This window comes from Macaca fascicularis, chromosome 11 (genome assembly GCF_037993035.2).
Source record: "Macaca fascicularis isolate 582-1 chromosome 11, T2T-MFA8v1.1".
NCBI classification, from domain to species: Eukaryota; Metazoa; Chordata; class Mammalia; order Primates; family Cercopithecidae; genus Macaca; species Macaca fascicularis.
Window position 1 is genome coordinate 51,399,370 of NC_088385.1, and position 14,406 is coordinate 51,413,775.

General features: G+C 34.5%; 1 protein-coding gene across 4 annotated transcripts in view; it reads right to left on the reverse strand.

Annotated features, from left to right (window-relative positions):
• Positions 1–14,406, reverse strand: part of NELL2 (neural EGFL like 2) — a 415,912-nt gene that overhangs the window by 262,272 nt on the left and 139,234 nt on the right. For all 4 annotated transcript variants that reach the window (XM_045365097.3, XM_005570625.5, XM_065524062.2 and 1 more), the window contains exons 5-10: positions 8,610–8,783; positions 8,424–8,520; positions 5,997–6,069; positions 5,797–5,879; positions 4,784–4,912; positions 3,519–3,621 (exon numbers count right to left, since the gene is read on the reverse strand). In XM_045365097.3, the coding sequence (XP_045221032.1) occupies positions 3,519–3,621; positions 4,784–4,912; positions 5,797–5,879; positions 5,997–6,069; positions 8,424–8,520; positions 8,610–8,783 (659 nt within the window). The remainder of the gene's footprint in view (positions 1–3,518; positions 3,622–4,783; positions 4,913–5,796; positions 5,880–5,996; positions 6,070–8,423; positions 8,521–8,609; positions 8,784–14,406) is intronic.

Here is a 14,406-nt window from a genome sequence, read left to right on the forward strand (position 1 = left end):
GGAAGAGGATGAGTGGTGAAAGCAAACTCTGCCGCCTAAGACTCAACTAGGATTCCAAAACACCTCTGGTGAGCTTAGCTACTGGTCGATAAAAGTAGATCACTTAGATTAATTGTAACAGACGGTTTTTTTAAAAAAAAGGAAAGCAGGCTGTCAAAGCACAGCACTTTCAGATGGAACTTCTCTGAGACCTCTAACTGCATGTTCCTGAATGGCTTGGAATTCTCCTTATTAGGAAGATGGAGATAATACCTATTTATAGAGCTGCAAAGATCAAATGAGGCACAAAGTATGTGTCTTGTAACCTATAGAAGCAATATGGCTTCATTATGGCTGTAATTACTATGGCTTTAACGATTTGGCCTTGGCATTCCTGCCTTTGGATTTTATCCTCTGTTTAACTCCAGCACACTATTTTAATGGTCCAGGCAGGAAATTAAGCCCCTCCTCCCAATGCTTTGTTTACGTAGATTCAAATAAAGAAAACGCTTGGTTTCTTCCCACTTCTTTCCCAGAACAACAACCTTGTTGCTATTCACCAGTATTTATATTCAGATAACGAGCTGGAATTGAAGTTGCTGAGGGAAAGTACAAAGGAAGCTGCCAAATAAGACTGCCCAGAAATGGGCAAACAACTCTGATGAAGCAAGCCTGAAAGCATTAAAGGAAGAACACCAAAAAGTGACTGGCCACATGCAGGTGTTTCGTTCATTTCAATCTTGGCAGAGTCACATTCAGCAGTTAGGTTATATGCTTTACCTTCCAAGGGCTTTAGAAATAGTAAGTGATTAATCTCTTTAAACAGTTTTCAATAATAATCTATTTTATCGTGTTTTGTCATTAAAAAGGCAATTGAGCAGAAGCATTTCAAAGATAGGATCAGTGTAGGGTCTAAGAAGAGGGCTTATATTCATTTAAAAGAGTAAAAAACATAGGAATTTACTTCTCCACTAAAATTAGATTTTCATAAATTTTAACAGTGACACTACTGTGGAATTAACATAGGAAAATAAGACTGTTTCTCCTCACATGCAATGGTGATACACACACACATACACACACACAAGACATCATAGGTATGTGTAACTATTGGTTTCTCCCACTGTAAATACATATGAAAATCTGTACTATTTAAGCAAGTCAGTCAAAGGATTACTATTACATTTATTTTAAGTATTATTTGTCTTCTACAAGACTTTTCAGAAGCACGTTTTCTGGATATTGTCAGTGACTTATTTTTAAATTGTGCTTTGCGGAGACTCATTCCCAAAAAGAACCTCTAAGAATATGCACCATATGAACTAAATGCTTATTTCCCTACGGGGAAATATCTATGGCTGTTTACTGAAATTTCTTGCTAGCTCTAGTAAAATGTTTAATTCATTAAAACTAAAATTTCAAATCTTTAAAATAACAAGCAAACATAGGCATGAATCTTCTCTATTCCATGGTACTTATCTTCTATATCATTAAATGTGAACAGAAAGATAAAGTCACTTTATACTTATTATTTTTTGGCCATATCTAATGAGAGCCTATGACTTTTTTTTTTTTTTCATTACCTTGTGGTCTGCTCACTGATTACTCACTTCCAGGTTTAACTATTTTCTATATGAAGCAAACAGTTGGTTTTCAATCATTAACACCAAAGACTGCCCGAAACATTCTTCATTAATGAATCTCAAAATATTTTATCATTTCATTATGTCTAACTGCATGCTTATTGGGAAGAATTCAAGCATTAATCCGATTTAGTCTGCAGTTTACTCCTGGTAACAGAGACAAATGGTAAGATCAGAATTGAAATTTACTTCTGACGAATCTCTCACAATGGCCCGTTATTTTAATCAACCCATATCTAATAACACTGACAACACTTAATGAAAATCTGTCATATCCATGAATGACAACATAGAATTATGGATGGAAAGAAGGATAAAAGAAGTTAAAGCAGGGCCAGGTGTCGTGGCTCACGCCTGTAATCGCATCACTTTTGGTGACCGAGGCAGGTGGATCAAAAGGTCAGGAGATCGAGACCATCCTGGCTAACACGGTGAAACCCTGTCTCTACTAAAAATACAAAAAAATTAGCTGGGCATGGTGGCGAGTGCCTGTAGTCCCAGCTACTCGGGAGGCTGAGGCAGGGGAATGGCGTGAACCCATCAGGTGGGGCTTGCAGTGAGCCGAGATCGCACCACTGCACTCCAGCCTGGGAGACAGAGCAAGACACCGTCTCAAAAAAAAAAAAAAAAAAAGAGAAGTTAAGGCAAAAACTATGATTCCTTGCTATCGTATTATGAATATGAAGTCATATATGTATATATGGTCCTTCTTCCTTCCTCTCTGCAACCACCTACAAAGAAAACTATATGATATTACCACAAGCCTCCTTTTATTAAGAGAAGTCCCAGAAAAATGCAGATTATTTCTCATCAAGAAAATTAGCTAGTGACATGTAAGAAAAATTGTATTCAATCCTTCCTAGTTCCACTGAATCGACTTGACTAGGCTAATACACTTTTATGAGATGGATTGGCTTCAATGTAAAGCCTAATAAAATTAAATATAAATGCATTCCTGAGGGAGTTAAACCAATGGACTATGAAGCAACTTCCTGATTTTTCTCTGATAGCTTGTCACCCTCAGCAGCTGTAGCACATTGCTACTGTCCCTCTCTCTCTCCACCCCCCTTCACTTATGCCCACTTTGTCTTTTTGAGAGTATACATATAAATACACTTGCATTTACAGAGCTCTATATATTCCACAAACTTTAAAACAACTCAGTTTTCATGTATGTTACTACTCCTTTGTGGAAAAAAAAATAGCTAAATTTTTAAATACTCTTTTTAACAAAGGTTTAAGTGAAGTCTTTTAAAGTATTAGAAACATACAGAAATTATTTCCACTATTTATTGAATGATCTAGAACCCAGTTAAGGGTAGTTACAGATGATTCAAAAAGTATTTTCTGACATCAGAAGTGAACTGCTATATAATGACTGCTAAAAGGCAGAAAAGCTTCCACACACGGTGGTGTGAGCCTTTTTTTCCCTGAATGAAGGCCATGGCCCTTATCTACACTGGACAATCCTATAATAATGTGGACTTCTGTTGTTTGGGCTAATGGGACAGCATATCTTCTGCTGCTGAAGGCCACTTGTGTCATGGATTTCCTTGGTTATTGTGGCCGTGTGGACCATTATTAATCTATTTGGGAGACACAATAAATAGTACAATTAGTGAAATGCCTTCTGGTAAGTTTCTTACACATCTTTCCTACTACTATCACTATATGGAATAGATTACTCCAAGAAAAAATTGTCCTACTGGAATAGGGGCATAGCATTTTAAAATGGAAAAGAACTAATCAAGCAAAACAGAGAAATTATTCTTCCTTTTTTCCATCACTTCTGAAAGCTATTTAGCTTGCCTAGATTAAACCAATGATGGGTGAATGCTTATTAATACAGAGCTTTATTTTTCCAAAGAAAGTATTCATCATAAAAGTTATACTCACATTTGCATTCCTTACAGCATTTGCCATCCACATACGCAAGAGCCGACTTAAGTGGGCAGTCAGGATTTGGGCAGATTAGAGTTTCACACTGAATTGTTCCATTCTGAAAAGGAAACAATATTTAAAGAATTTCCATGTTGGAGTTTAGTAGTTTTCAAGAATTTTTGAATCCATTCCTTAAATTTTAAACTCTTCATATGAAGAGAACAGAAGAGGCCATTGCCAGGAGGGGAGGTGGTGCTGATAATCACCACAAGGAGGCGCCAAACTGGAGCCAAGACCACCATCAGGAATTTGATTCCTAAAGGTGGCCAGAGCTCCCACGTAGCTGGCTGCTCAGGGTTCCCAGACGTTTTATTGACTTCACTACACCACATTCCATCTTTTACTCAATTTGACTTTTGCTCCCCATTTTAAAAATTTAGGAACATATTATGTTCCTGAATAAAAATTGTATCACGCACACGCACATGCACGCGTGTGTGCGCGTGCACACGCGCACACACACACACACACACAGAGTTCTGAACGACTTTTGATCTTTTTATATGCAAGATACTCTGTTTTTGAATAAACTGGATGAATTTTGAGAAATTTTTTAAAAAGCCTAATTCACATAGATGTCTGACTTCTTTCCAGAAAACCAGCTTTAACAGATGAGTTCATGTGTAATTTAAAAGTTTAAAACCAAACTCACTTTGAACTTTTCTTTGAAAATGAACATATATTTCTGAACTCATAATGCAATAAAATATTCCACTTCATTAGAGAGCAATTAGCAAAATCACATTTATTTAAACTCTATAATTTGTATTCCACCATATTAGTAAACTATTAGATTGTCCCAATCATTTAAACTCTATCATTTGTTTATATTGCTCAATCTGGACACAATATTTAATGCTGCATATGACTTAGTTTCATCAAAATGCACTCATGAAAACACAAGGGAGAAAAATCTCTGGAAATACTAAGGATAAGAGGATAGTCTTCTTTAGGAATCACTTTACCTCATTTAAATTGCTAACTTCATGTGTGTACTGATAAACTTTATAGCATTCCTAAACCATAATCATCTTTAGAACCTAGACAGTGTTTTTAATAATGCAATACAGTTCTTTAGATATGACCAGGTTTGTTGGCACTTTAGTGTTGTGTCTTGAGGAAATGGGTCTTGAAATTTTCATGATTACATTGTTTTAATAAATTTTTAAAGAGTGGGAGCATCTGAGTTCCCTTAGTCTCAACTCAAATAGAAGCCATACCAGGCATGTGCAGTTCTTACAGCCGTCTGTCCAGGACTCAAATTCTCGGTAGGTGGTTCCCTTCATGGTGCAAGTCCTTTCACAATAGCACTGATCCAATCTATTCATTCGCTGTTCAGCTCGAGACAGCTGTGGCACAAAAGAAGGGGTTTTACATTGTTCATCCTTCCAGAAACACAGAAATGTGAAACACTCCAGCAGGCATCTATTTTTTTTAAAGTATGTAGCAGTAACGATGGCTGTGCTCATCAACCACTTGCCATAAACATATTTAAGACTTTAATTTTAAAGAATGTTTTTTTCTCCTTTTTGTGATAAATTTGCTCCCTGCCTTAGAAACAAACAACATAATTTATAAGACACAAATCAAAGGTTAATTCAAAACAACATCACTCAAATGCAGAGAAGCATTTTCCATTTAAAAGAAAAATGTTTAATTTCATTAATATGCTTATTCAAGCAAAAAACACAATTCAGAATCTGTGTTGTATAAGAAACAAATCATACACCATACAACACAACCATCAGGTAATCTGTAACTACTATACAAAATTATAAGTCTAGTGAAATTGTAGGTAAACCTGATATGTGCTTAAGATATTAGTAAATAAACCCAGAACTGTAACATAGTGATAGAAAGCATTTATGGGACCATTTCTTTGATACAATTCTAGTGTCTATATTCTTTACACTGTCCTCCTGCCTCCTTGCTTGTAATGAAAAACTAAATAAAAATAAATAATAATAAAAACTAAACAATAAATCCTCCTGTAGTAAGCAGTGTATAAATTAGGTAATCTGCCTCATTCCTGATTTACTGAATCATTTGTTATACAGATGGCTAGGATTTTAATATTTATAAGCCTTCCCTTAAGCAGGAATTTAGAGTCAGTCCTAGCAAACAGTATAGTATAAGAAGAGCCTCGAAGGTGAAAATCTATGGTTATAAAAGGAAGTATTGGGAACATCAAGGATTTTTAAGCTTCCTCACTGTATTTTTGAGTAGCTTTTACCTTGGCTGATGTTTTGGCTAAAATATCCTGTAGCTCCATGATTTTCTGCACAAGTCCATGGAAGTCATTGCAAGTTGGACAGGCTGGAATTACAAACACTACATTTGGTCAAGATGCATTTATAAGGGGTTCAATCTGGTTAAGTCTATGCTGACAACTAATACATGGGAACTCCACAGTGCAAGAACAAATAGACTTACTGCGATTAAGATCTGGGCATTGAGCAATAAATCCCTGGGGCATGACAAGTAATTGCACATCTTGCATTATACCCTGTGTGTGAAAAATAGAAAAAAAAAGACATATGACTTTCATTTGCTCAAATTATGTTCAATGGTCAAGTTCACGAAGGAAAATATTACAGAACACACTCACTAAAATCCCTGAGTAAAAAGTCTTTGTTAATACATTATTTCCACTTTATACCAAAGGGAAAGAAATTCATCAGGCACAATAGATGATTACCCAGGTATTCTCTTATTGATAATGTTTTTAAAGCCTTAAGATTAAATGTCAAGATATAATTAAGAAGCAATAGTTATGTTGTTTTGAGAAGTTATTTTTAGTTAGCCACTGACGGGCTTGAAAATGACCTTTAAAAAAATCAACCTGATAATAATTTCTAGCTTCAGCAACTCTGAAACTGATACCAATTTTAAATTAACTTTAATTATTGGAAAGAAAAGAATAGAAAAACTGAGTCATGAAAGCATGCTCATTTGAGCATTTCTCATTTTTCAGTTGGATCTTTTAAAACTAATTTCTCAAGTCAAAAAGGACAATAGATTCATTAAACTGCTACAGCAAGATATAGTGATGAGTTCTTATGAGTACAGAAAGTTTACAATGATAATTTTTTAAACGTCAGTTGGAAATGACCTGTTTTACACAGAAAATTTTATCACATGTTTATAGACAAAATTTACATGCATACTTAGTCATTAAGTTATAACTAGCTTCCAGCTTGCTGGGCTCCTAAAGCAAAGGCCAATGGTGGTTCAGAAATGATCTGTCAGACACATCCAGCTGTCTCTTTTATCTGCCACCCTCCCCCCATTTCTTCATGGCCTTTATATATTTTATTAAATAAATATTTTACTTCATCCATTTAAAAAATGCAAACAAAATATCTAATGATAGGGATAACAGTACCAACATGATATCAAGATAATTTTAAACGTACCTATAAAGATTTACCAGTCAAATACTGGTCTCTATGTCTTGCACATGTTTAATCTGATTAATAGCATGTATCAATGCGAATGATAAATATTTAAGTATTTACTGTGTGGGTATTACTGGATCCATTGTGTGCTTGGGCCTAGATTGAAGAAGTAAATTGTGTACCAACTCTTATCACTTAGAAGCAGCAACATAAAAACAAGGCTACCATGTACAGTTATGTAAGTTTGTGCACTGTACAACTCTAATGGATGCTATTTATAGACTACAATAAAGAGAATGACCCCTAGAGTTGTACACATAATTGACATGTGGAGATTTTGAGGCCACACTCAGGCTCCATGGGAAAGACTGTCACAATTAAATAGAGACAAGATTTGGGACTCACAGCATACATCTGCTATCCCTTACCTGGGAAAAGTGCATGGTTTCAGGATTTGCAAGCATGGAACCAATTTCCCATTTGTGTCACTTACTATTTGCCTGGCTTTCAACAAGTTACTTTGCCCCTCTGTACAGGTTTATGTATAGTAAAAGAGAAAAAATGACCCTGCATCAAGACTAGCAAGGCTACAATTAGATGGAATCATATATTTCAAGTATCTGGCTTCCTGGTAATAGACAATGTTTAAATACATTCCCAAAACACCTTTATAGAATTATAAACTTTGCTTAGAAAACAACTAAATTCACTGGTACATACTCTACCTTGAAATCTATGAGTGGAACCTATCACTTATCATTGTTTGATGTGGTAATCATTCATTGAGCCATTCCATGTTGTAGGGACTGTCATAGTCACTGGGGGAAAATGATTGCACTATGGGCTTATAGTCAAGCAATTTTCTGGACTTTATTTCTTCATCTTTAAAATATGGAAAGTTAGATGACATGTCCTTTAGAGCCTCTCCAATGACGAAATTCTATGAAGTGTTGTCTCTAAGTACATACTAAAGGAAAAGATATAAATTATGACTGCTTTCTCTTTTGACAGATTTGTGCACATATGTGTATTCCTTTCTCACTTTCCGCAGTACAAGGAGACCATGAATAATATATACTAAAAAGCTTTCAATCCTCTATTAACATCCTTGTAGAAGTATCATCAAAGGTTATATTTCAGTGGTGGAGAGTTTATTTGTATGTTAACATTTTAGATTTGTATTTCTTTGAAAGGTTAATTCAAAGAATGACATGTTAACTGCCCTGATTGCAGCCTTGTGATCATTTCTGTAATATCTAATGATTAAACTCATTGAAAAAAAGAAGAGAAAATAATGTTTGCTGGCTAAATAAAATATTACTGTTAAAAAAAAGAAATAGACACAAATTTTCTAACTTACAAATCAAATTGTTTTGTTTCACACCATAAAAAGTAAAATCTACGTTCTGAAACTCATTAGAAAGAATTTACATTTCATTCTCAGACTTTTGCCAGAAGATACCTTGAAATATCCATGTGCATTATTTCTCTGTCCTAGCCAAAGTGTTGTGCCTAGAGGCAAGTCTGTGGAGGGCTTTTCTACCACCCTTTCATAAATTCTGCAAAAAAGAAACATCAAAGAAGGAAGGTGAGTAGACAGTCATTTCTCAAAATCTTCCATTTCCTAAAATGAGGACACTACACTTACTTATTGCAGTCAATATGTAAAATCAAATGGGAAGCACTGATGGCTAAGGAGAGCTTGTGCCACTTGTCATCAGCCAAAATGTAAGGAAACACTTCTGTGTGAGGGCGGTGACTGCCTGAGCGGTAATGCAGTCTGACTTCATTCCGATGGCCACTACTTTCCAGTTCCAGGTACCTGCAGAGAGAAGAGCCACATGGGACACATTAAAAATAAAGTTCAAAAATAATTGAGGTGACCTCTGTCTACAGAAGGATGGAATAGATGTACTTTTCCTAGTTCTCCCACTGAGTACAACTAGACATCATATACAAAACAAACACAGAAGAATCTAGAAGATAGAGAAAAAAAGATATTCAGAATCCAAGGAACAATATGGTAGTGAGTTCAATGGGTTTCCATTTTGTGTCATATATCCTAGACTCAGAGTTAAGAAGCCTACAATCTGGAAATATCAATGAATGTAGACCTAAAAAAATCCTCAAGATGAGCCTGCTTTCTCTAGCTGAAGGACAAAGAAAGGATCAGTCTAGCAAGACAGAAACTTATAGATAATAATCTCTCTGTTCCAGTCAAACATCACAGAAAAAACTGTGGCCCCATCCCAAACCATGCCAAACAAAAGCTAAGTGAGAAGCCTATATTTCTACCCTGTTCAAGCAGAAATGAGGCACCTAACACCAGAATAGTGTCAGAGAAGGCCAAGTTGAGAGCCAAGAATTTTAACCCTGCCAGGCAGTAATGAGGTCCTCCATAGCACTAGTGAAGACCATACAATGAGGAGCCTGGACTTCCATCTCAACTTGGAAGTAATGAAGAACACTTCCCTTTCCCCATTGGGATAGTATCAAAGGAGGCCTACTGAGGAGTCAGGAATTTTATCATCATCCAGCAGTAATGAAACCACCCCGACCACAGTGGCAGCAGAAACCATATAGGAAGCTGGAACATCCCCCAACTCAGAAAAAAAAAGAAGCTTCCCCCTCCGCTGTGAACAAAGGCAAGTGGGGAATCTAGACTTCTGCCTCCACCTGGCAGTAACAAGATGGCACCCTCCCCCTGCCAAAGCAGTGTGAGAGAGAGCTGGCTAAAACAGGTGGGTTAAATGAGATTCAAGTCTCAGAACATGATACAAACATGTCCAGGTTTCAGTAAAAAATCATTCATTATACCAAGAACGAAAGAAATCTCCAACTGATTGAAAAAAGAAAAAGAACAGATATCAAGACTAAAATGATAAGGATGTTAGAATTACTGAACAAATATTTTAAAGCAGCATTGACAAAAACAATTATGAACAGACTTAAATGAAGAAAATATAGAATGTTTCGGAGAAAAAGAAAAATGGGAAAAAAATTTAAAACCAAATAGAAATTTCAGAACCAAAAAAATACAATAATGGAAATGAAAAGCTCAGTGGATAAGCTAAACAGCAGAATGGAAGTGACCGTGAAAAGAATCAGTTATCTGGAAGACAGAAAAAAAAGCATCCAATGTGACAAATAGAGAGTAGACAAAAAAGAAGATAGAAAAAAAAGTTGAACAGACTTAAAGAGCTGTGAGATTATAACAAAAGATCTAACATTTGTATCACTAGCATCCAAGAAAGAGAGGAGAAAGGAGGCGAGCTTAAAAAACAATGTTGAAGAAATAATGGCTGAACACCTTCCAAATTTGGCAAGAGATATAAACTCACAGATTTAAGAATCTAAGGAAACTCTAAACAAGATAAAACAATTTTTAACTTCATATCAAGCCATATCATAATTAATCTTCTGAAAACTAAAAACAAAGAAAAATACTGAAAGTAGACAGAAAATCTTGCACATTAAGTGCAAGGAAAAAAATAGAGTAACAGTGTATTTCTCAGCAGAAACCAGGAAGCCATAAAGAAGTGGTAAAACATTTTTCATGTGACAAAAGCAAAAAGAGCTGTTTACATAGAATTGTATACCCAGCAAAAACATCCTTCAGGAATGAAGGAGAAATCAAGACATTCTCAGATAAAGGAAAACCAAGAGAATTTATCATGATAAGACCTACTTTAAAAGAACAGCAAAATAATGACCTCTAAACAGAAAGAAAAATATAAAATAAAAAGTTTTGGAACATCAGGAAGATAGAAAGAACACAATATGTAAAAAAAAAAAAAAAAAAGGTAAATACAATGAGCTTTCCTCCTCCTCTTGAGTTTTCTAAAGTGTGTTTGACAATTGAAGCAACAGCTCAAAACTGAAGCAAAAGAGTTTGTGTCCTAAATGTATGTTTTAAAAAATTTCAAGAAATTATATTATAAATGAGTGAGGGTAACGAAACATAAAGAGAGCTAAAATTTCTATACATCACTCAAACTGGTAAAATGACTATACGAGCAATCAGTTACAAGTTATGTATATATAATGGAATACCTACAACAACCACTTACAAAGCTATTCAAAGAGACACACTCATAGACACACAGATAAAATGAAATTGTAAAACAAGTAACCCATGGTAACAAAAAAAAAACAGAAAAATGAAACAAAGAGAGAACAAACATAAAATAAAAAATAAAGTTTCAGATAAACTCAAGCATATAAATAATTTTATTAAAAGTAAATAGTTTACAGGCATCAATTAAAAGAAAGAGATTAGCAGGAGGGATTAAAAACCATGACAATATTCTGTTGGTAAGTAACTCACTTCAAATATAACAGTCTAGGCAGTTTGAAAGTAAACAAATAGAAAATAATATATACTGAAACTATTAATCAAAGGAAAGCAGAAGTGGCTATATTAATTTCAGAAAAATATATTTCAGAGCAAAAAAATACCAAAGACAGACAGAGATGCCATAAAATGATGAAAAAAAATCAATTCATTAAGAAGACACAGCAGTTCTAAATATGTATTACCAAAAACACAGAAATGCAAAATATGTGAAGCAAAAACTGATAGAATTAAAAGAATAAATGGTTAATCCACAATTACAGTTGGAGACGTCAACACCCCTGTTTCAATAATTACTTGAACAACTAGCCAAAATATCAAGAATGTATAACTCAAAAATGCCATCAACCAACAGAATCTACTCAACATTTACAGAATATACCACCCAACAACGACACAACACACATTCCTTTCAAGTTCCCAAGGGATATATGCCAAGACAGACCATATCTTGAACCATAAAATAAACTTCAACAAAACAACATTTAAAAAAATTTAAATCACTTAAAGAGTGTGCTTTCCAACCACAACAGAATACCACTGAAAATTAATAACCAGACAATCTCCAAATGCTTTGAAACTAAATATATTTCTAAATAATCCACATGTCAAAGAGGAAGTCTCAGGGAAATTTTTAAAAATACATAAAACTAAATTAAAATTAAATATCAAAATTTGCCCAAAAAAAAAAAAACCAGGAAAAGCAATACTTGAGAGAGAAATTTATAGCACTAAATGCATATATTAGAAAAGAAGATAAGTCCCAAATCAATAAGCTCCCACCTCAAGAGCAAAGAAAAGGAAGAGCAAAATAAACACAAATCAAGTGTAAATAAGGAATTAATAAAGAGCAGAAATCAATAAAATTTTAAAAATAGAGAAAAATCAATGAGCCGCAAGTTGGTTCTTTGAAAAGTTCAATAAAATTAATGAACTAACAAAGAAAAAAAAGAAAAGATATCAATATTAAGAGATAAACATGAGATCTCATTACAGACCTTGCAGATATTGAAAGGTTAATATGGGAATACTAGACTCTAGACAAAAAATTGACAAATGGCACAAAATGAACCAATTCTTCAAAAACACAACTTACAGAATATGAAACAGATTACTTGTATAGTCCTATAATTTTTAAGAAAAGTGAACTCATAAATTTAAAACTCCAAAAAATTAAATCTCCAGGCCCAGATAGTTTCATTGCAGAATTTTCTCACATAATAAAGGAAGTCATAAGAATTCTACACAATTTCTTCCAGAAAGTAGCAGAGAGAAAAACTACTAAATTCATTTTATGTAGTTTATATTGCCCTGACACCAAAAAACAGTTAAAAATAGTACAAACAAGTGAAACCAAAGACAATATGCTTCCTGAGTATATACATAAAAACTGTTAACAAAATATTAACAAACAGAATTCAGCAATATATAAAAACAATGACACACCATAATCAAGTGGGGTTTATTCCAGGGATGCCAGGCTGGTTCAATATTTGAAAATCAATCCACTATACTGACTAACAAAGGAACGAAATTATTTTATCATATTGACTTATGCCGAAAAAGCATCTGACAAAATTCAACACCCATTCAAGATGAAACTCTCAAAAAAATAAGAACAGGAGAACTGTCTCAACCTAATAAAAAGCAACTATAAATAAACTACAGTTAACATCATACTTAATGGTGAAAGACCAGATGTTTTCTCCCTAACAACAGGAATAAGGCAAACCTCTCACACTCCCAACCATTCTTATTCAATATAGTGCTGAAAGCTCTGGTCAGTGCAATAAGAAAAGAAAACAAAAGAAAGGAAAAGAAAAAATAAAGAAAAAAGAAAAGGAAAGGAAAGGAAAAGAAAGAAAAGGAATACAGAACAGAAAGGAAGAAGTTAGAAAGTCAATATTTGCAGATTACATTATTACTTACATAGAAAATCTCAATAAATCTAGAGGAGTTGGCACCATTCCTTCTGAAACTATTCCAAACAACAGAAAAAGAAGGATTCCTCCCTAACTTATTTGATGAGGCCAGCATCATCCTGATGTCAAAACCTGGCAGAGACACACACACACAAAAAGAAATTTCAGGCCAACATCCCTGATAAACAACGATGTGAAAATCCTCAATAAAAAACTAGCAAAGCAAATCCAGCAGCACATCAAAAAGCTTATCCACCATGATCAAGTCGGTTTCATCCCTGGGATGCAAGGCTGATTCAACATATGCATATCAATAAATGGAATTCATCACATAAACAGAACCAATGACAAAAAAAATATGATAATCTCAATAGATGCAGAAAAAGGCTTTGATAAAATTCAACACCTCTTTATGCTAAAAACACTCAATAAACTAGGTATGGATGTAACGTATCTCAAAATAATAAGAACTATTCATGACAAACCCATAGCCAATATCATACTGAATGGGCAAAAGCTGGAAGCATTCCCTTTGAAAACCAGCACAAAACAAGAATGTCGTCTCTCACAACTCTTATTCAACACAGTATTGGAAGTTCTGGCCAAGGCAATCAGGCAAGAGGAAGAAATAAAGTGTATTCAAATAGGAAGAAGGAAGGCAAATTGTTTTGTTTGCAGGTGATATGATTGTATACTTAGAAAACCCCATTGTCTCAGCCCCAAAACTCCTTAAGCTAATAAGCATCTTCAGCAAAGTCTCAGAATACAAAATCAATGTGCAAAGATCACAAGCATTCCTATACACCAATAACACAGAACCAAATCATGAGTGAACTTCCATTCACAATTGCTACAAAGAGAATAAAATACCTACGAATACAACTTACAAGGGATGTGAAGGACCTCTTCAAGAAGAGCTACAAACCACTGCTGGAAATAAGAGAGGACACAAACAAATGGAAAAACATTCATGCTCATGGATAGGAAGAATCAATATCGTGAAAATGGCCATACTGCCCAAAGTAATGTATAGATTCAATGCTATTCCCATCAAGCTACCATTGACTTTTCTTCACAGAATTAGAAAAAAAACTACTTTAAATTTCATATGGAGCCAAAAAAGAGCCCGTATAAACAAGACAATCCTAAGCAAAAAGAATAAAGCTGGA